Source organism: Aplosporella prunicola, assembly GCF_010093885.1.
Source record: "Aplosporella prunicola CBS 121167 unplaced genomic scaffold K452scaffold_8, whole genome shotgun sequence".
In the NCBI taxonomy this organism is placed as follows: Eukaryota; Fungi; Ascomycota; class Dothideomycetes; order Botryosphaeriales; family Aplosporellaceae; genus Aplosporella; species Aplosporella prunicola.
The window spans coordinates 392,263-414,722 of NW_022983536.1; the positions used below are offsets into that span (position 1 = coordinate 392,263).

Consider the following 22,460-nt stretch of genomic DNA (forward strand, 5'->3'; position numbering starts at 1 on the left):
CGAGAGCAAGTCCCTGCATGCTGCACGACAGCCCGATGCCTACCTACCTACCTCCTGCCTACATTACATCCTAACTGCTACTCGTACATACACACTAACTACCACGCGCCCGGCATCCGGTCTATCATGTGATTTTGAGATATGTCGTTTTTTTCTTCTACCCGAACTATGTCTATCCCGCCCTCTAGATGTCTAGACTCCATCTACCCGTGCCCAAACCTCCATCCCCGCGCCCCCTTGGGCATCTATTTCGTCACGCCAGACTCACCCGCCTTGTAGAGCTCGTGGCCCTCCTTTGCCGCCTGCTGCACCGTCTTCTTGCCCTCCCTGCCGTCTGTCAGCTTCGTTTTCTTCTCCTTCCCCCCCTCAAAATCTATAAATTCAACTTACACAATCTCCTTGCAGTTGTCCAGGATCGTCTTCCAGTCCTCAAAGACAGTAAAGGGGATCTCCTCGCGCACGCAGTACGAGATCAGGTCATGACCCTTCTTGGCAAAAAGCAAATCTAGTTGTAAGGCCGCAATGTAAGTAACCGTGATTGGACATGGGATGAGACAGACTAACCAGTCTCACGAGCGGCGGACAAGTCGGAAACACCGTCACCAGCGTAGAACATGGTCGGGCGCTGGCCCTCCGGCAGTTGGGCGTAAGGGCGGAGGGTCAGGGACTTGTCGTGCCCGAAGCCGCTGTCGTCGTGGTAAACAAGCTCCCAGCCGCCCTCGTCGTTGATGGTCTTTCCAGGCCTGGCACGGACGTTGTTGGCCACAACCTGGATCTTCTCCGCATCAGGACCAACAAGGTGCGCCAGCAGGGCCTTGATGATGGGCTCCATGCCGGACGACAGGACGACAACAGGCACGTTGTTTTCAAGGGCCCACTTGAAGAATACGTTGAAGTAAGGGTCCAACTTGATGTTGTCGACAAGGTACTGGATGCACTCATTGTAGGGCTTCTTGACACTGTCCATCATTTCCTTGAAGGAGTCCCTGAAGGTCGTCTTGCCCTCAAGGGTGTCCATGTTCCCCTTACGCCTGAGGTCATAGCCGAAACCAATGGTGTCGGTCTTTGCAAAATCAACATCCAGCATATGGAACAAACTTGATTCAATCACGCACCATGAAATCATTGCCTGGAATGGCTCAGCATTCGACACGGAGTAGTTTAAAGCAGAATGACGGCGAAAAAGAAAAGAAAAGAGTCATATGAGCATCACGAGAGATGAAGTATGAGATGATACGTACTGTCTTTTTGAGTGATGGTTCCGTCAAAGTCGGAAAAGAAGATGAACGTGGGGTTCGTCTTCATGGCGGGGAGGTCAGCGGCAGACATGATGGGCGATTAGAGGAAAAAACCGGGAGGCGTAAGAAGTGGGCGACTGGGAGTACTCGTAGGTAAAAAAGGGTCAACGGGAGCATGACTAACATGCCACCTGCCCGATTACCGGGCACTTGGCGGGACGTCAACGTGGGGGCTCCCATAGGCTAGCACTGCGGCCGCCAGGAACAGCCCTGTCGGCCAGCAACTAGCAACTGGAGGGCACTCCCTGTAGAGATGTCGCTCTGATCGCATCGGGTTTCGGGATACCACAAGGCGGCCACGACTTAAACATGTCACACCCACCTGCCCGCATCCCGCGGCCGCGGCGCAACCCGGAGGCTTTAACGCCGAAGCCGCCGAGGCCGATGCCAGCGAAGAGAGAGCTCCGCGACCTGCTGCTGCTGCCGCTGCTATCTCCTCCTTGCAGCCCCCAGGACGACAACTGATGAAGACATGCGACCGGTGATCCAGCATGCCTCCCGCCTGCTCACCGAACACGCCGCCCTGACCTTTGCCGCCCGCCCTGTCACCAGCCAATGCCACTTCCGCGCCTTCTCCGCTTCCCTGTCGCCAAGGTATAAGAGGCCGTCGCAGAATGAATCTCCTTATATCTCCTTAGCTATCCGCCAATGGTCCTCTACCGTGCGCTCTCTCAAGGGCCGGCTCGATGCCTCCGATCCTGACAAGTCATACCCGTCTCCCGACCCTCAAACTCCCGCAATTGAAGATGCCGCAAAGCGTGCCTCCGAGCCAACGGCCCAGGAACCACCATCGCCGCCCCCTTCTCCTGAATCCGAGCTTCCGTCTTCAATCTCGTTGCCTCCACCGCCGTCCTCGGAGCAGTCGCCGGCTCAACCTCAGCCCCTTAAGTCTCAGCCAGAACCTACCGTCAATCATGTCCCCAACGAGAAGCTCCCCTCGCACAGGCAAGGCTTGAGATGGGAGATATACAAGCGCGTATCTGCAAAGGTGGATGAGGTTCTGCCTAAGCTTCTGGCAGCAGGTCAAAAGGTTAACAATTACACCGGAACGGATTACTCTGGCATTGAGTCGCTGAAGCGAGAGATTCACCAACAAGGCAAGCTTTATCTCCTCAGGCATTGAAAGCCGTGATTGGCGCAAAAGGAATTGGTAAATCTAACTATCAGACAGAACTTCTTGTCAAGGCTCGCCGCGCCCTCGTCGAAGAGGCCAAGTTACAGGTAGAATCGGCAATCTCGCAACAAACGTCCTCCCAGAAAGAAGTCGTCGGACTCCTCGAACGGAAACACTCATGGTCCGCGGCAGACTTGGAACGCTACATGGCATTGATACGATCGGAACACCTGAACGAGCAAGCTGTAAGGCAAGCCAAGGACAAGGTTGAATCGGCTGAGCGCGCGCTCGAAGAGGCCCGCGCCCAGCTCGAGAAGCGCGAAAGGGACCAATACCACGAGGAGCAAATCTGGAGCGACACGATCCGACGGAACAGCACTTGGGTTACATTCGGCCTGATGGGCGTCAACATCCTGCTTCTGCTGAGCCAACTGGTCGTCTTCGAGCCCTGGCGCAGACGGAGGCTAGTCAAGGAGATCAAGACCGTGCTGGACGAAAGGACCATGACGCCATCGGCTGCGACAGTGCCAGCGGGCGTGGCAGCCGCCGCGCCGGCGGAGATTGCCCCTGTCGACGTGCCCTCTGAGCCCGTCTGCACGGCCGACGAGTCGGCGCAACCCGGCCCAGCGGAACGCGAAGGCGAGCCCTCTGAACCCGCCATCGAGAGCGCGATCGACAGCGTGGTCGAACCGGCCGGCGTCCCTCTCGAAGAAGCAACGGCAACGGCAGCGGCGGCAGCGGCAGCACAACCACCAGCCGGCGAGCCCGAGGGCACCACCGCTGCGGAAAACCTCGTCACGGCCGACCTCTCGGGCCCCGAGCCCAGCATCCCTCTCCCTGCTCCTGCCCCTGCCTCCCCTGCTCCTGACGCCGATTACGCGCCCAAGCCCTCTTCCGGCCTCGCGTTTCCGCCGGCCCCGCCGCGGCCCGCCCCCGCGTCGCCGCGCGAGCGCATCGAGTATTTCGCCGACGACTGCAAGCGCTATGCGCGCGACCTGTTCAGCGAGCGCGCCGTCTCGGTGCGCCGCGTCGACGTGACCACGGTTGCGCTGCAGGGCGCTGCTGCGGGCGCCGTGTTTGTGGGCTTGGTAGTGCTGTCGGTGTTTGGCTTTGGCGGAGGAGGTGGGTTTGGCGGCAATGGATGATTGACGTACGTGTGTATATGTGTAAGGAATTCGTTTTTAGCGATGTATAAAGAATTACGAGGACGAGTCACGGCTCTATCTATTGTTGTTAAGCACTTGTCTATCACTCTTTGTCTTTGTCTCTAAGATTGATGCAATTGAGGTGCAAAGTGTTGAATTGGTCGATATGCTACCTAAGCAAATAACAGAACCGAATGAGTGAAGAGAGTCGGCTTATACCGAAAAAGTCGGAAAAGGGGAAACCAATAGGCGCGTATGTTGAATACCGCCACTCCCGAAGAAAGTAAAACCAAACCCAGGATCGAGTTGGCAAAAGCATTGAAAGCACCCATTCACAACCCACCACTTCCTCCAACCCTACCTACTCTCTGACCTCAGGCTCCCTGACCATAACATCAAGCGCAACGACGCGCCTCTCACGCTGCAAATACATGCGCTTCTCTTCAGCGAAGCCCAAGCGGCGATAGATCTGGACATTGCGCTCATTGGAGCTCTCGAGGTAGGTAGCGCGGCGCTCGGCGTCAGCGACGCGGGTGATGTGCTCGATGAGGCGGCGGCAGTAGCCCTTGCCCCGCGCGCCGGGCCGCGTGCCAATGTACACGAGGTACCAGGAGGCGGCGTCGCGGGCGCCCAGCACGGCCGCCTTGGTGTCGTGCAGCAGCGGCAGGAACTCGTCGAAGAAGCGCTTCTTGCCCTCGGCGCTGAGCCGGTAGCGCAGCCGCCACATGCCGCTGCGGAGGACGGTGAGCAGGTCGTCGACGTTGTTGCCAGGGGGCATCCTGAGTGCGGGGATGGCGCGTTAGCTACCTAGCTGCCTGTCTGAGGGGAAGGAGGGGGGAGGGGGCGCTTGGTTTGCGGGTCTTTGCTACTGCTACGCACCACAGCGCGACGCCGTCGTAGTCGGGCCCGATGGTCGTGACTAGGCCCTTCAGACAGTGCGCGTACGTCATGTACTCCATGATGGCGAGGTGGAGGTCCCACTTCTGCTCCGCGGACCAGTGCGCCCTGTCCGGCGTGTCGACAAAGTAGCGCGAGACGTCGTCGTCGGCAAAGGCCTCGGCCAGCGCGAACGCCGCCGCCTTGTACTCGGATGTCGGCACGATGCGGACCTGGTCGTGGACCTGGGTCCCGTGGCCGACGACGGGCGTGTTGGCAGCGGCGGCATCGACTGAAGCGTTCGGAGTCGCGGTGACAGGCGCGTTGGCGTTGTTGTCGGCCGCGATGGTGCTGTCGACGGCCTTGGAGAGGGTCTCGATGAGCTCGTCGGTGGCAGAGTCTTTGCGTATGGGCATGCTCAGGGCCGCCTTTGGCTCGTCGAAGACGCGGACTGCAGTAGCGCTAGGTGCGAGCGTGGTTTTCGCCATGATTGCGGTTTACTCTTTCCTCTTCTACTACTCAGGTTGATATGGGTGCGGCCGGTTCGTTTGGAAATCAGTGGATCCAGAGGTCCTGCCAGCGTGAATGCTAGAGGGTGAGTGCGGCAGGCGCTGGTGAGGAGAAGATGTCTGTCAAGCTGAGCAAGCTGGTGATGATGTTGTTGTCGTTGTTTGCTAGAGCCTGTAGTCAATGTTAGCAAGTTGGTGGACGAGACGATTGCACCCTGGTCTCGAGACCGCAACATCGATGCTACCCAGTGCAGGTTGTTATGCTGCTCGAGGTAGTCTCTTTTATTGTGTCGGAACCCTACGAGATCCAATGATGCTCTCGGCGAGAGCTGTTTTTGTCGGATACCTTCTGCAATCTGTGCCTATTCACGAGCTATGTTCCGCGGGTCTGACACTATCTCCTGTATGATTTTTCGACAGTTGAGATCTGGAGACGCTTTCCACGCGAGATGGAAACCGCAACGAAGTGAATGCTTGACGCAGATCAACCGACATCAATAAACGGCCAGTCAGCAGTGCTTCAACTTGGCAAAGTGATATGAGGAGCCAGGTATAGTCAGTGGCCTAGATATCTGGTATACCAGATAACGAGGTAAGATAGACGGCTTGATGACGATGCCGTTCTGGTTACACCCGGCGTGAGACTGTCGTGCTTTCGCAAGCAGAAGCAAGTCACAAGGTCTCAGAGATAGTCCGACAAATTCCCTGGCACGGGTGCGTAGTGGAGCGTAGCAAGCAAGTGCCTAGGCCGGCTGCAGCTTAGGTAGCTGTGCGTTGTATGCAGCGCCGAGAGCGGGGTTCGTTGGAGATGGAGAGGGAAAGAGGGTTCTTAAGAAACGGAAGCGCGGCATGATTGCTAGTTATACTTCGTCCTGAGGCGATCAGCTGCCCCTCTCGAAGGATCCGACAAGAATGCCTTGCAGCTAGGAATCGTTACTCGTTATGGCCTACAGCTGACGTTGACTGCGGCGGGCCCTTGCTCGATGGTTGTAGAGTACGAGCGGAATCAAGGTCACCAGACTCCCATTGGCGTGGCGTTGGAGTGAAGTCGCCGCCATGTCCCGTTGGATGCCTCATCGATGGGGTAGTGTGGGGAAAGATAGCTAGGTTGCCCGCGTGAACCTACTTAGAAAGTACTAGCTCTTCCATCATCCCGATAACAGCGAGACGTCCGATAGTAAGCAAACAACCCAAAGGCCATTACACTTCTTAAGCTATATATGCCGGTAGTCTATTCGGCAAATACAACCGTAAAACATGTAAGACCCGTGCGAACTAGTCCTTAGGCCATAATATGTGGATGGGTATGCCGCCAAGGACCTTTTCGCCAACTCCTTACTCCCTAGGTAATCCATGGCCTTAAAACAGTTTACTTGCTCTTGCCCTTAGCTTCAGTCTCGCTCAATTCCCTTACAAAAACCTTGACAGCGCCCTCTGGCATGTCCTCCTGGCCATCCTCGAATCCCGGGCTGATGCCCACAGCCAAGTATTTTCCATCCTTGGAGAAGGACAGAGCTGCCACACTTGTCGAATATCTTTGATATTGTCTTATCCTCCTCTTCGCAGTACCATCCCATAATGCGACGACGCCATCCCCGCCGCCAGAAGCAAAGGTGCCAAATGGTGGGTGGAAAGCAAGCGCGTTGACAGGGTAAACAGTATCGACCCCTTCCATGACTTGGCGGTGACACTTAAAAGCATACTTGCGTGCCTGTGATTCCTGTGAGGGGTCAAACCATTCGACGGCTACACGGCCCTCAATGCTGCTACTGGCATACCCGTCATCATTGGGCATGCATGCAACAGCACGAGTCATGAACTTGAGCGAACTCTCGCGCCTCTGCCAAGGCTCAAGAGTGAGTTTGTTGTTGGGAGGTTCATCTGTGGCCTGCGACGCCATCAATGACAATGCTTGAAGCTCGTAAATGTACACGGTGCGGTTAGCCATGGCGACGACGAGCTTGCTGTTCGAGACGGACATGGAGAACGGCTTGTTTGGGAGGTCGATAATACTGAAAGGGTGCGTGGGGTCTTCGGGAAAGTGGATATGGAGCGTAGAATCCCACGAGGCAGAAACAAGGAGTTTGTGGTTGGGGTCGTAGACGACGGACTTGACTCCCGCATCATGAGAACTCAGAACTGAGCTTTCACCGGTTTCAAGGTCAATCCTACAAGGCGACACGTTAGCTCTGCTCTTTCCTCAGTTCGCGCAAGGGAGTTTCACCTCTTGACGTCCCAATCCAACCCGGCGCTGAAGGCCTCGTTGTCATCCTTGCCGAAGCAGACATCCAATACAGGCGCACGATGCTCAACCTTGCGAATCAGCTCCCCACCAGGCTGTGAATGTGTATCGTAGAGGTAGACATGCTTGTCCCAGGAGGAGACGAGCAACCGCGTGGAGCTATCCGGCGCAAACTTGACGGCAGAGACGGCGTCGCTGGGCGGTTGCGCGAGCTCGAACTGATCTGTAGACAACGTCAGCCGAGGCTTTGGCCACACGTATAACTGAGTAACTTACTGGAGCTCATGTTTTGGAGGGGTTGCGCAGCGAAAATGAAAGCTTGCAGAGTAGAGGTGGAGTGTCGAGAGATGTCTGTTATGGATAGCGCAGAAACTAGGTCGTCATGATCGGCGCCCGCGCATTTCCATTCCATTCACGCGCCTCCAAGCTCCCCACCACAACACACCAACACCATGCCTTTCGCACAACTCATAATAGGACCCCCTGGGTCCGGGAAATCCACGTACTGCAATGGCATGCATCAGTTCATGAGCGCTATCGGCCGCAAGTGCTCTATTGTCAACCTTGACCCCGCCAACGACCAAACATCCTATCCGGTTGCGCTCGATGTAAGGGATCTTGTGACGCTGGAAGAAATCATGGAGGCAGAGGAGCTTGGGCCGAACGGCGGCGTGTTATATGCTTTAGAAGAGCTCGAGCACAATATGGAGTGGCTGGAAGAGGGGTTGAAAGAACTCGGAGGTGAGCTCTGTCGCCGCAAGCTCCAGAATGCATATTGACTGTTCCTGCGAATAGACGATTACATTCTCTTTGATTGCCCCGGCCAGGTCGAGCTCTTCACACACCATTCTTCCCTACGCAACGTCTTCTTCCGCCTCCAGAAACTTGGGTACAGAGTCCGCCAACCTACCCAACTGTCTGCATTCGAGCAATGCTGATGTACTTTTTTACAGCTCGTAGTTTTACATCTTACCGACTCGTTCGCACTGTCCCAGCCATCACTATATATTTCCGCGCTGCTACTAGCGCTACGCAGCATGCTGCAAATGGATTTACCGCACCTCAACGTCCTGACGAAGATTGACAATCTGCGCAACTACCCGGACCTTCCGTTCAACCTGGATTATTACACCGAAGTACAGGGTCTGGAGTACCTACTACCGCATCTCGAAGCTGAACAAGGCAATCGCTTTGGTGGAAAGCCGTCTCCACCTCCGAAGGAGGACGAAAACGAGGAAGACTATGATGAAGATGAACCTCCGAAACCTAAGTCGAAGTTTTCTGCCCTTAACTCGGCTATCTGCGAACTGATCGAAAACTTTGGCCTTCTGTCCTTCCACACGCTCGCTGTGGAGGATAAAACGTCTATGATAACACTCTTACATGCCATTGATCGCGCCGGCGGCTACGCATTCGGCGCCTCTGAAGGCGCAAACGACTCTGTCTGGCAGGTTGCAATGCGAGAGGGCGGGGTTACAATGGAGGCTCGAGACGTGCAAGAAAGATGGCTCGATAGGCGGGAAGAGTTCGATGAAATGGAACAGAAAGCTTGGAAGGCAGAGGCAGAGGCCGTGGTAGCCCCTCAGCCGAGTGCCCAACTTGCTACGCCTGCCACAGAGAGCACTAATCAGAGCACTACAGATGCTCCTCAGAAAGCATTCGAGGATATGAGCTTGGAGGAGATGGAGGCCTTGGGTGGGAAAATCCCGTTCAATGGCAAAGACAGTGGCATCAAAGTTGTACGGAAGGGATGAACGATGAAAGACCAAATTTCAGTTAGAAGCCTTCCGAACAGGAAATGCCTTCAAAACTGAGATGGACGCGACTCGCTCTCGTTATAACTAAATTGGCCCTTATAGCACATACAGCTAGACGGGCGGGCACCCAATTCTACCGGATTACACGGCCTAGGCCCGCATCAGACTAATGGGAAAAACCAGTGCCAAGTTCTTGAGGAACATTATTGAGATGAAAGATAACGGCAAATTGCGGCCCATTGCTAGCGAGCACTCTAGGCAAACGAATAGATGACGAGAAAAGGGCTAAGCAAGTTTGATTCCCTAGAGTAAGAGAAAGAGATTCTGATGCTCGAGGAGATGTTTGAGGGAACAAAGTCAGTTGTCGAAGACCAGACAAGTGCCTCAATTTCCGGGTCTGGGTTTAGGTATTTGAGTGCACTTTGTGATGCCATTGATTCTGAATAGTTACTTGAATTCTGGTTGACAGTACCTAAAATCAATAGCTTGTGTACCTGCTTAAAGCTTATCCTGAAGCTACGTGAATGAACGGTCTCCCACGAAATACGAATACAAAGACCGGGCTGTTTTGAGAGCACCATGAGTATGGGACAGCATGCACGAACAAATAATTGATCTAATGCCCGCAAGCGTGAGCGTCCGGCGTTCGAATCGAGGCAAGCCTCGGAGGTTCATCATCTATATGCGTCTATGGCCCGCCGTACCGCATCCACTCCATGACATCGATGAAGTCACCACATCTCGTCATCCATTTAGTTCACAACCTCATCACTCTCCAACTTTATCACTCCGCTCTTGAGATCCTTACCTGCTTGTCCTAAAAGTCATTAAGAAACCAGCAACCATTTCTTCACGCATCAATTCCCGTCTCACCAGCCTTCTGCGCACCATGTCCACCACTGTCGGCAGCGCAGCGAAGGCGCCCGCGCCATGGAAGGCGACATTCCTCGAGCACATCAACAAGATGGAATCACCCGAATTCGTCTTCTCATCACTTGCACAAGCTCCAAAGGGCTCACCTGTGCCATACGTTCCCCGGGCACGCTACTGCATCTTCCGTAGCTTCTGGGCAGAGCTGCCGGAAAACAAGCACAACGAGGCGCCCATGAACGAGCGCGTTTTTGAAAGCGAAATGCCCACGTTTACCACGGACGTCCGTATGCTCAAAGTCCCTCAAGTATTTGCCTCGAGCTCAGGTCATGCGGAGACCAATGAGCAGTGCCAGGGCTCCGGCGGAGGCGGACCGGTTGAGGCGGTCTGGTGGGTGAAGGCAACTGGCACGCAGTGGCGTGTCAAGGGTGAGGCCTACGTGGTCGGTCCCGATATTGAAGACGGTGGAGAGAGCTCGGGCGTCCGAACGGTCAAGAGCGAGGTGGGCAGCAGGATGAGAGTCGTGCAGCCGGGCAAGGAAGGGGAGTGGAGCTGGGCAAAGGAGTTGACTGGACACTTTGGGAACAACTCTCCAGGATTGAGAGGTGAGTATCAAGACAATTTGTTTGACACTGTTTTGCCCCCTTTGCCTGCATCCATTGCAGCTTTAGCGGCATTCAACCATGGATATACCAGCTATTTCGTTCACATCGCTTGCTATTTCAACCAGGACGCGTATCCGGCACGCAAGGGAAACGGTCATGGGCCATGGAATTGGAAGGTTTTGATGGCTGCGTCATGCCGTCAGGCCAAGAGCACTCGAGCTCCCACAGCATATACGGGGCGCTGTGAAATCCCAGTAGCCACGCGTGCTTCAGACGCTCCCCAACTTTGCCGCCAACCAGGATTTCTCGCCCCCGTTGTAGTTACTGCGTGTCACGGTAGTTTGGGGATGTCGTATAACGTCACTAACACTGGCCCTCGCTTCGCAGGTACTTTCCGCGCCCCTCCTCCCGGTCGGCCAGTAAACGAAGCCTACGACGACAAGAACCTCGAGCTGGGCACGCAGGTCAAGGATCTGAACGACCCAATCGCGCGCAAGAATTTCCGGGTGGTGATCATCAAGCCGGAGCAGGTGGAGCAGACGGACATCAGCGACCCCGCCAAGGCGCGGCGGCAGCTGTACACGTTTGTGCCAGAGACGGCCGATTGGAAGGCCGAGGAGCTGTGGCCGTAGGCCTTGCCTGCTCTTCCAATTCCGGCGGAAATATGAATGGTGTAGTCATAGTCGCATGCCACATGCGATCATAAGAACATCAAAATGAATAGTAGCAAACGCCAATTGTCGATTGCGCCGATCGTGAAGGCTATAGCAGCAGGGTGAAACGAATGTTTGCAGCCGTATGGGCGGGCCGCGGCAGGCCGTGTATCACGGATTCGAGGCCGAGAGACGCAGGCAGGTGACCGAAATCCAGGTTTGCTGTCAATGCAGAGGGGTAGCAGCAGCCCCCCCTGTCGGCAGCACGTGAAGCTCAAGCGTCAAATATTGGGCGGGCCGAAAAGGGCAAATGCTCACTTACTCGGACATTCGGGGCCCAAGCTTGTGCGACAGGATAGGTAGAGAGAACCTGGACCTGGTGCATCACGCATGCTCAAGTCCTTTGGCCGACTCGTGCATGAACCCAGCATCACACGCGCGGCGACCCTCACCGCCCTGCCGCCAGCCTTGATAAGCGTCGTCGCGACACCGGGGGCAGGGGGGGTTTCAGATGGGTCGCTTGCTCTTTTGAGCTCGAGAAAAGGCCAGCGCACGAATGCAAGCTGCACGGGGGGCCATAATCCCATCACGCGGCCCGTAGCTTTAGCGGCCGTTGGAGATGGCTTGCGGCTTGCCGTTCGGCCGCGGGAGATCGTGGCTACTACTACTGTACCTACCTATTTATTTATTGATTTATTTATTGATTATTGGTTTGTTTCTTGTCGTGGTCGGCGTCTGGCAGGATGATGGAAGGACAACAGCAGCAAGAAAAGCTAGGTAAAAAAGCGCATCGCGTGAGGCGGCACTGCCAGCAAATGCGTTTCCAAAGCTGTGGTTCTTCCGCGAGCTCCGCATCGTGGCCGAAAGCAGAGTTGATGGGCCGCCGACAGTGCCGCACGAAAGAGAGGAGGCACAGAGGAGGCACAGAGGAAGCACAGAGAGGCACAGAGAGGAGGTTGGATTTGTCATGGCTCCGCGGAGAGAGGGAGGGGAGCGCCTTGCTTGCCCTGTCTTCCCGCGCCGTCAACCGTTGCATGTCAGCATTCTGCACCGCGTCCAACCCTGTCGACGTGGGGCTTTGAACAATGTGATCCCCGGAACCCTCCCTCCCTCCTGCGCTTCGCGCCGCTGCCGATGCCTTCGCTTCTCCATCCGTCGCGTCTCTCTGCGCGCCGTGAGCCCGAGCCCGAGTCCACGTCGCTGCCAGTGAGCTTTTGGTCTTCGCGCATCCCTCATTGCGCAACAACACGCCAGTCCCCGGTCCGGCGAGCAGATCGCCTCTGGGCCCTCCACCTCCACCCCTGCTGCATCCCGTCCAGGATCACGTTCCGACGGCCTCCACAATTATCCTCCTCTGAAGAGACGACACCTCCGCTCCGCCGCTGCGCAAAACATCTCCAACCCTCCCTCCACCTTCTGCGCCCTTCGCGACTTCGACCACCCGCCATTGACCCTCCACGCTTCCTGCTACTGTCCGCCTGTCCCCTCGTCGGGCGCCAACGCTTCTCCGTAATCCTTCCCGTCGCGTCCGCCGCGTCGATCCGTCCCGGCCCCATTTCCTCCCGTCCCGCATAAATCCCGCACCTACCTACTACTACCATGTCCGACTCTGAGAAGTGCTTCACCTATCTCTGCGACAACATACCCTCCTGGATCGAGTCTTTGGCACATGTGAGGAAGAGGATTGAGGATAAGCAGGACGAGGTCGAGAAGGTCCCTGTCGTGCAGAAGATCAGGAAGTCGGGGTCGACGGAGTCTTTGAAGCCTGGAAAGGAGAACTTCCTCGAGCAAGAGACGGGCGACTATGCCTCACCAAACGCCCTACCAAATGCCAGCAATGAAACGTCCGAGATCCCCAATCAAGCCACAAGGTTGGCGCAGGCCAACCGGAAACGCAAGACTGCCTCCGTCATTTCCAAACAGTCGGCTGTTACGAAATACCGGACGCGGACCATGATTGTCGTATACTACGACAGCGAAGTGCAAAAGGCGTTCGAGAACCTGGTGCGGAACATTGGCACGGGCAGGAACCTGTTGCGGAAAGGCAAGATGGCCGCTCGTATGGAGGCCATGACGGCCGAGACCGGTCCGGACGACAATGAGGATGACGACGACTTTGACCCCGTTCTCTCTAAGATCGGATACAGGCCGCGAGTCGGCATCGGAGCTTTCCGTACGACGCGAGGAATGGGGGGTCCAGGTGGCCTCGACGGCGGATCGGAAGCTTTCGATACCGCAGATAAGGCATTGGAGAATGCGCAAAGCCTCTGTGAGCGTGGCGCACATCAAGTGCTGCGTGATGGCGACTGCCGAACGGAAGTTGATGGCGCGCGCAAGGCATTCGAGGAAGTTTCTAAGCTAGCCGAACAAGAAGCCGCCAAGCAGAAAGAGAAAGCTGAGAAAGCAGCTGAGAAGGCCAGGCAACGCGAGGAGAGGCGGAAATCACAACCCGCCGATCGCAACAGCTCGTCGACCATGGACACCGACTCGAAGCTCCTTCCAGCAACGGACGACTCGAAGCTATTCCCAGCAACGGTATCCAGCGCTCCCAAAATAGACCACATCGAGGTTGATGTGGACGGCAGCGATGATGACTTTGTTATGCCAACTTTGCCACGGCTGCGCCTGACGTCTCGTGTCTAATGTTCTGCGCCGCGGCGAGAATGCCGACATGCTAAGGGTCAGCACAGCTTTCTGTTTTCTGTTGCGTTTTGAGCGGGCCAGTCGCTTTTCTTCGCACGATATCCAATCACCAATGTTTTTAGGATATCCCTCCATCTGATCAGGGTGTCCGTCAAATTTCTATGGGCGGCGTTATTTTGTTATGAGTCTCTTGTCCATGCAACCTACCTAGTGTTCACTGTTACAAGCCGCATAAGCATGTGATTCACTGTGCTGGTGCGCTCTTTGGTACATACTTGTAATCGCTCGTTCGACGAAATCTGAAGCCTCTTTGAAATGTTCAATTGCAGTCGGTATCGGTCAATCGGGGTGCAGCTAGATCTGTATGGTGCGTAAACGCTTGCTACCTGAAGCTGACTGTCTACGTTTTTCTTGGGTGCCAGTCGTGGCTGCCTTCTTTGGAAGAACCACACACCGCTCCTACCTACACATTGGCCTGCTCCTGCCATCCTTGAGCTTCGATCTTTGGTACTTCCTCGCGCGGCCTGCCTCTTTCTTCCGTTGGCCCTCAACTGTCTCCAACCTGCCGCGACATCAACCATGCCGCCGCCGAAGCGATCACGAAGACGCATAGTTGTTGATTCAGAGGATGAGATCGAGGACACGATTGATAACGGCCAGGCAAGTACATCTAGTTGACTTCGCTTCAGTCAATTGATCGGACCATCATGTTAACCCACGTCACAGACAGCGAAGAAACGGAGGCTGAAAGGACCGCTGCGTGGTCTTGCCCCAGAGACAAACATTCTTCCATCCAACACTGCTGCCGGGTCGGCGAGATCGCTCAGAGATCGTAGCTCTAGGCCTAATTATTCCAAGAAATTTCACCCCATGGATGTGGTCACAAGGCCGAAAATGGCGGCGAAAGGAGGTTTTCTTAGGCGCATTGTCCAGGACACCAGCAGTGAAGAGGACTACATGGGCGAATAAGACACGAGTGAAGATGAAGACACAAGTGACGATAATAGCACATACACCCGTAAGTTCGAACAGCTAAGCAGATAATGACGGTTTTAACTGCTGTTTAGTATCAGAGATCTGAGACTTCGAAAACTCGTCAGTCCGCGCACGTACAGAAGACGAAGCCCTTGTATAACCAAAAAGTCCACCCGCAAGACAACTCCCTGGACGACGAACTGCTGGCAAAAACCCCGTCAAATACCCAACCGGAACCCGAAAAACCCGACAAGCGCCCTCGAGGTAGGCCAAGTAGTACAAATGCATGCTGCGTTAGGGATACAAATCTACCTAATCGAAGCGAGCAAGACATTCTCCAGCAAGTCTTAGATGAGATATACAGGGTGGTCGACAAGGCTACATTTGCCCCAGAAATGACCAGATTAGAGGTCAAAGAGTTTGTCAAAATGAAGCTGAGCGACGACATTGGTCTCGAAAACCTATACGACCTCGATTCCGATGATTTCGATGGACTTGATGGGAGTGGTAGTCCTGAAAGTTTTCATGGGGTTGGTGGTCTTGATGCTCTTGATGGAGATGAAGGACTTAATGGGGACAGTGACCCTGATCAGGATCTTGATGGGAATGACGGCCTTGATGGTCCCGGTGGCCCTGACGGGCATGGTCTCGAGCAGCAAAGCGAAGCAGACTACCTGATCGACGAGGATAACCTTTCGACCATGGATTCACCTTCGGATGGCTCGGATAGCACCAGCAGCCAAACTCCTGAACCGGGTCTAAAGGATAGCCACGTCCAAGATGACAATTTGGTTGCCGACACAAGGTCCAAGATAACAATATGGTTGCTGACACAGAGGCCAATGCCCACTACAACTTTTCAAGCAGTAAAACACTACCTAATGATTTTGCCAGTAGCAGAACCCTTGCGCCGGATTCACCACGTAGAGCCTTGACACCTACTATTCAGAGCGATGAATATGCTACATTTAATTCTCAGGCCCTTTGGGGCAGTCTCATAGACAACTTATTGTCGTCTACAATTCCTCTACCGACACATTAACCTTCGCTGATCTTCAGAGCTCACATTAGGGACACACAGTACATATAGTGCGGGAAGAAATGTCTACAATTCATATAGCTTAGGAAGTGTGGTAGCAAAAAGAATGAAATAACGATGATTGCAGCCTGTTGATTCCGTTTGCTCCTTCACATTTTGTGCGGGAAGCCACATAGTGAAGTGAAATGGGCAAGAACCTTCCATATGAACTTGCCTCTTTTTCGCATTTATTTCTGTCTTGCGAGATACTGACTTTTCGACAACCATATCAACATTCATTGGCAGAACTTACCCTAGCCATGGAGAATTCTCGGCAAATCGTGCGCGCGCCTGTCAGGGCATTGCGCTTCCCGAAAGCTTCACAACCGTGAATCTTCAAGCGCAACCGGAGATACCAGCAATACCAGCGAAACCCATAAGTATAACAAAATGGCAGCGGCTTCAGCGCAAACCCCTCCCAACAACACGTCTGTTCGATGCTCCGCGCAGCTTTTTTCATGTTGCTGACACTTCAAGCAGTGTCTACGTCAAGAACCTCGAGGAGCGCATCAAGATCGACCAGCTCAAGGAAGCTCTGGAGGAAATTTTCAGCGAATATGGCAACATTATCGACATCCGGGCGGCCAAGAACCTGAAGGCGAAGGGTCAGGCTTTCATTGTCTTCGACGACGTTGAGTCGGCGACGAAAGCGATCGAGGAAGTCCAGGGCTTCGACCTGTTCGACAAGCCGATGACGCTAGATTACGCCAGGACCAAGAGCGACGCGACGGTGAAGCGCGAGGCTTCGGAGGAGGAATTCGAGGCACACAAGAGGCACCGTCTCGCCGAGAAAGGTACATCTCAAATCCCATTGCACTGCGGGATTGGATGGTTCCAGTGGCTTCTCTTCCAAACGTAAGGCATGTATACGGGAACTTTGCGTTAATCATGACACAGACAGGAAGAAGGCGCTCGAGGAGCAAGCCGCGCAGAAGAACCTCAAGCGCCCTGCCGTCGCTGCGCCCGAGGCTGCGGCTCGTCCCGCCGCAAAGGTCAGAGGCGCGGGTCTCAAGTCCACGGGTGGTGCTGCGGCCGTCATCCCCGACGAATACCTGCCGCCGAACAAGACGCTGTTCGTGCAGAACCTGCCCGACGGGTACGACGTCGAGGCTCTTACGGCTATCTTCAGCCGTTTCGAGGGCTTCAGGGAAGTCCGTGTTGTGCCGGGCAGAAAGGGTATTGCATTCGTCGAGTACGAGGCGGATACTGGTGCTATAAGCGCGAAGGAGAAGCTAGGCGGAATGCCGCTTGGCGAGGAGGGCAAGCCTATGAAGGTCACTTACCAGAGACAGTAAGTTAGCTACGGAGTAGCTGAGACGAATTCGGCTTTCATAGAGGTGGGTCAGGCGTTTTGGCGCGGAGGTGGCAATGGCCAATGGTGCATTGAAAATATGTTAGTGTCGCGCATGTTATTGCAGCGGCTGCGCGACAGTTTATGAAGCAGATTTCATTCAAAGCAGTGAGTCGTGCAGTCTACAGAGTATGTTCAAGCGTGCGTGTAAACATATTATAACAGGTTGATACATGTGGACTTAGAAGATGACATCTTCGTTGTCCTGGTCGCCCAGCATGTCCTTGGTCTCGGTCTCCTCCGCCACCTGGGCCGCCGCCGGCTCGTCTTGTTCTTTTTTACTTTTCCTCTCCTTTTCGGCTTCAGCGGCGTCGCGTTCCTTCTTGCCCGAAACTTTCTTCAGCCTGTAGAACTCCTCTCTGTCGAGCTCATCAAGCTCCGAGTTGATGTACTTGATAGTGTTCTCAGTGCGGGGGATGATGACATGCTCGCTGCGAGGCTGTTAGCTGTGTGTTTAGCGCACGCTGCGTGGATCCGACTCACATGGCGTTGACTCTCCGGTTGACAACCTTGATGACCTCGTCCAAGATGACGAAGGCCGTCTGCAGACTGGCAAGTTCCACAAGAGTCTCGACAGCCCGCGCATACGTCTCTCTGCATCTCTGGACCTGCTGTCCACCTCTACCCAGACCAGTCATGCCAAAGTCATTGGCGCCCTCTACGGTGAAACTCTCGAACTGCGGCAGGAAGACACCCGAGACGTTCTCCTGCTTGGTGCGCACGCGGAACTTTGCATTCTTGGCCGACTCTTGGATCTGGTAGCTTATGTCTCCGCCGGCGGCGTAGGTGACCTCGGCGAGCGAGAAGGCGGCGATCTGCATGACCCGGCCCATCTTACGCTTGGCCTCATCGATGCGGCGGGTGATCTCTATCAATCATTCAGCGGGGTGGTCTGTGTCATGTGGAAATTTGTCGTCGTACCTCGGAAACGCCTGGACAGAAAGATGAGCATGGACAATAATAGTAAGAGGAGAGAGAGAGGGCGGTCAGGCGCACTTTGTCAGGGCTTCACTCTTGCGCTTGAGCAAGTCATGGCCGGTCTGGGCACCCTTGAGCTTGCTCTTCATCTGGCCCAAGACCTGTCGCGTCGGGAAGACGGACTCGCGAGCCTGTGGCCTCCTATTAGCTTTATCGGCCGAGCTATCAATAGAAGTTGCTCGAGCGTACCCCCGCACCCGACATGACGGGCTATTGGCGTGTGGCGAACGTTTAGGATTGAGTGGCGTTAAAGGGTTCGAGGGGCCCCTGAACAAACGGAGGGGAGGGCGAGCTGAAGCTGAAAGGCTGGGGGAGGGGTGGGAGAGAAGGGAACGTATGGATGGGAAAGCCTCCCAATGTTGTTGCTGGCCAGCTACGTCGTCGGGCTGCAAGCCAGCAAGTCTAAGCGAGCGCGGCGCTAGTTGAAGCTTCCAATCGCGAAACATCTTCAGACGGACTCAATGCGAGTCCCGCTCCACCGCGACCAACGCACTGCGCGCGACCCACGCCCTCTCCCATAAGAATCGCCCACGCCCACTCCAGCCTCCTCGGCCTTTGCGCAGGCCAGCAACGCCCGGAAGAGCGATGCCTGGAGAGCTCCTGCGGACGTCGGACGACGCCGCGACCCTCACCAAGACGACCAAGCGCATCACCCCGACCATGTCGTCGCACCTCTACCTGATCGGGGACAGCGACGTCATCTACGAGCAGGACATCATCCGCAATCCGGGCTCCGTCAAGCCCTGGCTCGAGTATGCCGCCTTCAAGCGTCAGCACGGCACCCTGCTCGAGCAGGCCTTCGTCCTCGAGCGCGCCTGCACCACTCTGCCGCGCTCCTACAAGCTGTGGAAGATGTACCTGGATCTCAGGACCAAGCACTTGAAGGGCAAAAATCCCGCAAAGTTCCAGGCGCATTATGTCAAGGTTAACGCCCTGTTCGAGCGCGCGCTGGTCCTCCTCAACAAGATGCCTCGGATCTGGGAGATGTACCTCGAATTGCTGATGCAGCAGCCTCTGGTCACGACGACCCGCCGGACGTTTGACAGGGCTCTGCGCGCTCTGCCCATCACTCAACACAACCGGATTTGGGCGCTGTACAAGCCATTCGCGACGTCGGCATCCGGAGACACCGCCGTCAAAATCTGGAGAAGATACATGCAAATTCACCCAGAACACATGGAAGACTTCATTGCTCTTCTGGTCGACATGCGGCAATACACCGAGGCCGTCAAGAAGTACATGGAAATTCTCAACAACCCCAAGTTCAAGAGCAAGGAAGCAAAAGGGCCCTTCCAATTCTGGACGGAAATGGTCGAGCTCCTGATTGATCACGCGAAAGAAATTAACACGGGAGATGATGTTGGGATCGACGTGGAGAAGATCATCCGGAGCGGCATCGCTAAATTTTCGGACCAGAGAGGCATTCTTTGGGTTGGTCTTGCGCGTTACTGGATCAACAAGGGCGATTATGAAAGGGCGCGGGACGTCTTCGAAGAGGGCATTACCACCGTGATGACCGTTCGTGATTTCTCCATTGTTTTCGACGCGTACGCGGAGGCAGAGGAGGCGCTGATTGGCATTAAGATGGACGAGGCAACTCAGCGGACTGAGAAGGGCAAGGTTGACGAAGACGCAGACTTAGACCTCGACATTCGGATGGAGCGGTTTGAACAACTCATGGATCGTCGGCCTTTCCTCGTTAATGATGTGCTGCTCCGACAGAACCCGAACAACGTCGCCGAATGGGAAAAGCGCGTCGGTCTGTGGGGAGACAACAAGAAAGAGATCGTCAAAACGTACACCGACGCTATTGCCGCCATCAATCCAAAGAGGGCTACGGGCAGGTTCCACGAGCTCTGGACGAACTACGCCAAGTTTTACGAGCAGGCCGGTGAGCTGCAGAACGCACGGATCATTATGGAAAAGGCTGTTAAGGTCCCTTACAAATCAGTTGCCGAACTCGCCGAGACGTGGTGTGAGTGGGCGGAGATGGAGCTTCGTAACGAGGAGTTTGACCGCGCCGTGGACATCATGGCAAAGGCTACCCAAGCGCCCAAGCGGTCGACTGTTGACTACTTTGATGAAAGTCTGTCGCCGCAGCAACGAGTGCACAAGAGCTGGAAGCTGTGGAGCTTCTACGTTGACTTGGTTGAGAGTGTCAGTTCGCTTGAGGAAACCAAGAAAGTTTACGAACGCATTTTTGAGTTGCGGATTGCCACTCCCCAGACCGTCGTCAACTATGCCAACCTTCTCGAGGAAAACCAGTACTTTGAGGAGTCGTTTAAGGTGTATGAGCGCGGTCTTGACCTCTTCAGCTACCCTGTGGCTTTTGAGTTGTGGAATCTGTACCTCACCAAGGCTGTTGATCGTAAGATCAGTATTGAGAGGCTGCGCGACCTCTTCGAGCAGTCGATCGAAGACTGCCCACCCAAGTTTGCAAAAGTTTTGTACCTCATGTACGGTTCGCTGGAGGAAGAGCGCGGGCTTGCCCGTCACGCCATGCGCATCTACGAGCGTGCCACTCGCGCAGTTGCGGACGAGGACAGGATGGAGATGTTCAACTTTTACATCACCAAGTCCGCCTCGAACTTTGGACTCACCTCCACGCGGCCTATTTACGAGCGCGCCATTTCTGCGCTGCCAGACAACGAGGCCAAGGATATGTGCCTCAAGTTCGCCGAGATGGAGAGACGGTTGGGCGAAATCGACCGTGCAAGGGCCATCTACGGCCATGCCAGCCAGTTCTGCGACCCGAGAACGAGCCCGGATTTCTGGCAGAAATGGGAAAGCTTCGAAGTGCAGCACGGAAACGAGGACACTTTCAAGGAGACGCTCCGCATCAAGAGAAGCGTCCAGTCCCAGTACAAGTATGTCTTGAACGAAAACTTTCTCATCGCCGTCCATAAGCAGAAAAAACTGACAGTTCCCGCAGCACCGACGTCAACTACATCGCTTCCCAAGCCCTTGCCCGCAGCCAGGCACCAAACGGCGAGGCCCTCGACGAGCAAGGAAAGGCCGATGCCATGGCCGAACTCGAACGCCAAGCCCGAGCTCCCGAGGGCTTCGTTCCAGCCAGCGCGGGACCGGAGGGAGTCAAGAAGGGCGCCGATGCTCCTCCAGCAAACCCCGATGCCATCGACGTCGACATCGACGATTTGTAGTTTTGCATCAGGCACATACAATTGGCTGAGTCAGCTCCTTCTTCTACTTCTTCATTTTTCTTTGTCTTATTCACTGCTTGTTTCTTCTCCGACTCGGTTGGGTTCGCGTTTAGCGTCATGCTCGTCAAGACGGCTTTTTGTTTCTTTTTTTTTTTTTTTTTTCTTCTCAAACTGCATACAACCGGCGTTGGGTGGGCGATGACTAAGATTGCGTGAGGGGGACCCGGAAACCGATCTCCCATCAGCAGTTAGGCGACAGATGATCTCTGAATCTCCTTTCTTTTGTTGCTTGCCTCCTTTTCTTTTCCATCTATTCGAGACGCGTTGGGCTTTGGTAGGCAAGGCGGTGGAGGGACGGCCGAACATGTTTGTTGAGGCCGTGGAATGTGTAGCGCGTTGTAAACACCAAGCAGAAAAGAAAAAACACGAACAAAAAAAAAGAAAGCTTACACTCCAACAATGTCGAGCGGGTCGTGAAGGGCAACGGGGCGCAATCAGCTGAGAGTCGAGTTAAGGTTTGCCGCGGACTCCCATTCGTCTAGGCTAGGCTAGCAGGTCACCCGCATCCGGTTTCCCCGCATCCACGATTTAGCGAAAGAAGGGACTTGTGACGGCGGAGCGCCACCGAATCATGGGGCAGAGGCAGCATGCCGTGGCTGAGGGCGCAGCACCACGCAGACAGCCTGCTTTTCTATTCTGCACTTTGCGCAGCAGGGCAGCGTGCAGCGCCAAGGGGCAGGAAGACGTAATTGCGTCGCACAGCAAGCGGAGCTTGTCTGCCGGACACGGCTTGGCGGAGGACGAGGTAAGTAAGAGGGGTGTGCGGGTGGTGGTTGTGCTCAGTGGGAAAAGGGAATGGCGAACTGACGTCGACGTCGGCAGGCGCGGAGGCGGTGCGGCCTTTGGTTTGACTGCCTGCTTGGCTTATATAGGCCACACACACTCTCTCTCTCTCGTTCCTCCTCCCACTACACTACCTTAAGCTTTTGCTTTTCTTTGTTGCCTCTTGGCTGTTACTCAACAGCTCTTGACTCTTCTTGACCCGACGAACGACCACCCACTTTGACCTCGATCGACTACAACTACACAACTACTCTACTCTACTACATACAACACTTACAGCAACGACGACGACCATGGCATCCAACACGACGGCTGCTGCTGGCGGTGCGTGCTGACCGATTGACATACCAAAACGACGTCAC

The 22,460-nt window shown here is 55.0% G+C and overlaps 14 protein-coding genes across 14 annotated transcripts; 10 read left to right on the top strand and 4 right to left on the bottom strand.

Annotated features, from left to right (window-relative positions):
* Positions 1-160: 160 nt before the first annotated feature.
* Positions 161-1,356, bottom strand: K452DRAFT_285709 (uncharacterized protein). Its single transcript, XM_033540155.1, has 5 exons — positions 1,242-1,356; positions 1,116-1,129; positions 565-1,063; positions 391-505; positions 161-327 (listed from the first exon to the last, which is right to left on the bottom strand). The coding sequence occupies exons 1-5, from the start codon at positions 1,327-1,329 to the stop codon at positions 246-248; spliced, it is 798 nt and encodes a 265-aa protein (XP_033399387.1). The 5' UTR covers positions 1,330-1,356; the 3' UTR covers positions 161-245.
* On the top strand, positions 1,322-3,710 carry K452DRAFT_317141 (uncharacterized protein). Its single transcript, XM_033544034.1, has 2 exons — positions 1,322-2,395; positions 2,470-3,710. The coding sequence occupies exons 1-2, from the start codon at positions 1,771-1,773 to the stop codon at positions 3,555-3,557; spliced, it is 1,713 nt and encodes a 570-aa protein (XP_033399388.1). The 5' UTR covers positions 1,322-1,770; the 3' UTR covers positions 3,558-3,710.
* K452DRAFT_160893 (uncharacterized protein) lies at positions 3,686-5,398 on the bottom strand. Its single transcript, XM_033535661.1, has 3 exons — positions 5,289-5,398; positions 4,437-5,114; positions 3,686-4,336 (listed from the first exon to the last, which is right to left on the bottom strand). The coding sequence occupies exons 2-3, from the start codon at positions 4,919-4,921 to the stop codon at positions 3,919-3,921; spliced, it is 903 nt and encodes a 300-aa protein (XP_033399389.1). The 5' UTR covers positions 4,922-5,114; positions 5,289-5,398; the 3' UTR covers positions 3,686-3,918.
* Positions 5,399-6,031: 633 nt separating this feature from the next.
* Positions 6,032-7,523, bottom strand: K452DRAFT_267971 (uncharacterized protein). The gene is made up of 3 exons (XM_033538868.1): positions 7,461-7,523; positions 7,167-7,407; positions 6,032-7,110 (listed from the first exon to the last, which is right to left on the bottom strand). Exons 1-3 carry the CDS (start codon positions 7,468-7,470, stop codon positions 6,312-6,314), a joined length of 1,050 nt encoding a protein of 349 aa, XP_033399390.1. The 5' UTR covers positions 7,471-7,523; the 3' UTR covers positions 6,032-6,311.
* A 95-nt stretch (positions 7,524-7,618) lies between these two features.
* K452DRAFT_267973 (uncharacterized protein) lies at positions 7,619-9,291 on the top strand. Its single transcript, XM_033538869.1, has 3 exons — positions 7,619-7,925; positions 7,980-8,080; positions 8,138-9,291. The coding sequence occupies exons 1-3, from the start codon at positions 7,637-7,639 to the stop codon at positions 8,936-8,938; spliced, it is 1,191 nt and encodes a 396-aa protein (XP_033399391.1). The 5' UTR covers positions 7,619-7,636; the 3' UTR covers positions 8,939-9,291.
* A 379-nt stretch (positions 9,292-9,670) lies between these two features.
* Positions 9,671-11,175, top strand: K452DRAFT_285716 (uncharacterized protein). Its single transcript, XM_033540156.1, has one exon. It carries the CDS (start codon positions 9,831-9,833, stop codon positions 11,046-11,048), a length of 1,218 nt encoding a protein of 405 aa, XP_033399392.1. The 5' UTR covers positions 9,671-9,830; the 3' UTR covers positions 11,049-11,175.
* Positions 11,176-11,385: 210 nt separating this feature from the next.
* Positions 11,386-11,926, top strand: K452DRAFT_160935 (uncharacterized protein). The gene has a single exon (XM_033535662.1). The coding sequence runs from the start codon at positions 11,460-11,462 to the stop codon at positions 11,814-11,816; it is 357 nt and encodes a 118-aa protein (XP_033399393.1). The 5' UTR covers positions 11,386-11,459; the 3' UTR covers positions 11,817-11,926.
* A 273-nt stretch (positions 11,927-12,199) lies between these two features.
* Positions 12,200-14,154, top strand: K452DRAFT_285717 (uncharacterized protein). The gene has a single exon (XM_033540157.1). The coding sequence runs from the start codon at positions 12,669-12,671 to the stop codon at positions 13,710-13,712; it is 1,044 nt and encodes a 347-aa protein (XP_033399394.1). The 5' UTR covers positions 12,200-12,668; the 3' UTR covers positions 13,713-14,154.
* Positions 14,155-14,291: 137 nt separating this feature from the next.
* K452DRAFT_296680 (uncharacterized protein) lies at positions 14,292-14,681 on the top strand (the record flags this gene model as incomplete). Its single annotated transcript, XM_033541937.1, has 2 exons — positions 14,292-14,376; positions 14,443-14,681. 2 exons carry the CDS (start codon positions 14,292-14,294, stop codon positions 14,679-14,681), a joined length of 324 nt encoding a protein of 107 aa, XP_033399395.1.
* A 13-nt stretch (positions 14,682-14,694) lies between these two features.
* Positions 14,695-15,622, top strand: K452DRAFT_307072 (uncharacterized protein; the record flags this gene model as incomplete). The annotated part of the gene is made up of 2 exons (XM_033543039.1): positions 14,695-14,730; positions 14,780-15,622. The coding sequence occupies 2 exons, from the start codon at positions 14,695-14,697 to the stop codon at positions 15,620-15,622; spliced, it is 879 nt and encodes a 292-aa protein (XP_033399396.1).
* A 480-nt stretch (positions 15,623-16,102) lies between these two features.
* On the top strand, positions 16,103-17,227 carry K452DRAFT_267981 (uncharacterized protein). The gene is made up of 3 exons (XM_033538870.1): positions 16,103-16,193; positions 16,246-16,559; positions 16,663-17,227. The coding sequence occupies exons 1-3, from the start codon at positions 16,156-16,158 to the stop codon at positions 17,058-17,060; spliced, it is 750 nt and encodes a 249-aa protein (XP_033399397.1). The 5' UTR covers positions 16,103-16,155; the 3' UTR covers positions 17,061-17,227.
* Positions 17,201-18,445, bottom strand: K452DRAFT_350134 (uncharacterized protein). The gene is made up of 5 exons (XM_033545636.1): positions 18,284-18,445; positions 18,113-18,225; positions 18,038-18,048; positions 17,600-17,984; positions 17,201-17,547 (listed from the first exon to the last, which is right to left on the bottom strand). Exons 1-5 carry the CDS (start codon positions 18,296-18,298, stop codon positions 17,298-17,300), a joined length of 774 nt encoding a protein of 257 aa, XP_033399398.1. The 5' UTR covers positions 18,299-18,445; the 3' UTR covers positions 17,201-17,297.
* A 118-nt stretch (positions 18,446-18,563) lies between these two features.
* Positions 18,564-21,417, top strand: K452DRAFT_247009 (uncharacterized protein). The gene is made up of 2 exons (XM_033538040.1): positions 18,564-20,961; positions 21,027-21,417. The coding sequence occupies exons 1-2, from the start codon at positions 18,680-18,682 to the stop codon at positions 21,253-21,255; spliced, it is 2,511 nt and encodes an 836-aa protein (XP_033399399.1). The 5' UTR covers positions 18,564-18,679; the 3' UTR covers positions 21,256-21,417.
* Positions 21,390-22,274, top strand: K452DRAFT_285720 (uncharacterized protein). The gene has a single exon (XM_033540158.1). It carries the CDS (start codon positions 21,887-21,889, stop codon positions 22,235-22,237), a length of 351 nt encoding a protein of 116 aa, XP_033399400.1. The 5' UTR covers positions 21,390-21,886; the 3' UTR covers positions 22,238-22,274.
* The last annotated feature ends 186 nt before the right edge of the window (positions 22,275-22,460 follow it).

Excerpts from the sequence above, each read along its gene's own strand:
- K452DRAFT_285709 (XM_033540155.1), bottom strand. The coding sequence starts at position 1,329 with ATGTCTGCCGCTGACCTCCCCGCCATGAAGACGAACCCCACGTTCATC. Across the intron at positions 506-564 it reads GTCCGCCGCTCGTGAGACTG|ATTTGCTTTTTGCCAAGAAG; the intron begins GTTAGTCTGTCT and ends CCTTACAACTAG. Across the intron at positions 328-390 it reads GACAACTGCAAGGAGATTGT|GGAGGGCAAGAAGACGGTGC; the intron begins GTAAGTTGAATT and ends GACAGACGGCAG.
- K452DRAFT_317141 (XM_033544034.1), top strand. The coding sequence starts at position 1,771 with ATGCGACCGGTGATCCAGCATGCCTCCCGCCTGCTCACCGAACACGCC. Across the intron at positions 2,396-2,469 it reads GCGAGAGATTCACCAACAAG|AACTTCTTGTCAAGGCTCGC; the intron begins GCAAGCTTTATC and ends ACTATCAGACAG.
- K452DRAFT_160893 (XM_033535661.1), bottom strand. The coding sequence starts at position 4,921 with ATGGCGAAAACCACGCTCGCACCTAGCGCTACTGCAGTCCGCGTCTTC. Across the intron at positions 4,337-4,436 it reads TACGACGGCGTCGCGCTGTG|GATGCCCCCTGGCAACAACG; the intron begins GTGCGTAGCAGT and ends CCCCGCACTCAG.
- K452DRAFT_267971 (XM_033538868.1), bottom strand. Across the intron at positions 7,111-7,166 it reads TTGGATTGGGACGTCAAGAG|GATTGACCTTGAAACCGGTG; the intron begins GTGAAACTCCCT and ends GTCGCCTTGTAG.
- K452DRAFT_267973 (XM_033538869.1), top strand. The coding sequence starts at position 7,637 with ATGCCTTTCGCACAACTCATAATAGGACCCCCTGGGTCCGGGAAATCC. Across the intron at positions 7,926-7,979 it reads GGGGTTGAAAGAACTCGGAG|ACGATTACATTCTCTTTGAT; the intron begins GTGAGCTCTGTC and ends TCCTGCGAATAG. Across the intron at positions 8,081-8,137 it reads TCCAGAAACTTGGGTACAGA|CTCGTAGTTTTACATCTTAC; the intron begins GTCCGCCAACCT and ends ACTTTTTTACAG.
- K452DRAFT_285716 (XM_033540156.1), top strand. The coding sequence starts at position 9,831 with ATGTCCACCACTGTCGGCAGCGCAGCGAAGGCGCCCGCGCCATGGAAG.
- K452DRAFT_160935 (XM_033535662.1), top strand. The coding sequence starts at position 11,460 with ATGCTCAAGTCCTTTGGCCGACTCGTGCATGAACCCAGCATCACACGC.
- K452DRAFT_285717 (XM_033540157.1), top strand. The coding sequence starts at position 12,669 with ATGTCCGACTCTGAGAAGTGCTTCACCTATCTCTGCGACAACATACCC.
- K452DRAFT_267981 (XM_033538870.1), top strand. The coding sequence starts at position 16,156 with ATGGCAGCGGCTTCAGCGCAAACCCCTCCCAACAACAC. Across the intron at positions 16,194-16,245 it reads CAAACCCCTCCCAACAACAC|TGTCTACGTCAAGAACCTCG; the intron begins GTCTGTTCGATG and ends CACTTCAAGCAG. Across the intron at positions 16,560-16,662 it reads GCACCGTCTCGCCGAGAAAG|ACAGGAAGAAGGCGCTCGAG; the intron begins GTACATCTCAAA and ends ATCATGACACAG.
- K452DRAFT_350134 (XM_033545636.1), bottom strand. Across the intron at positions 17,548-17,599 it reads AACCGGAGAGTCAACGCCAT|CGAGCATGTCATCATCCCCC; the intron begins GTGAGTCGGATC and ends ACAGCCTCGCAG.
- K452DRAFT_247009 (XM_033538040.1), top strand. The coding sequence starts at position 18,680 with ATGCCTGGAGAGCTCCTGCGGACGTCGGACGACGCCGCGACCCTCACC. Across the intron at positions 20,962-21,026 it reads AGCGTCCAGTCCCAGTACAA|CACCGACGTCAACTACATCG; the intron begins GTATGTCTTGAA and ends CAGTTCCCGCAG.
- K452DRAFT_285720 (XM_033540158.1), top strand. The coding sequence starts at position 21,887 with ATGGGGCAGAGGCAGCATGCCGTGGCTGAGGGCGCAGCACCACGCAGA.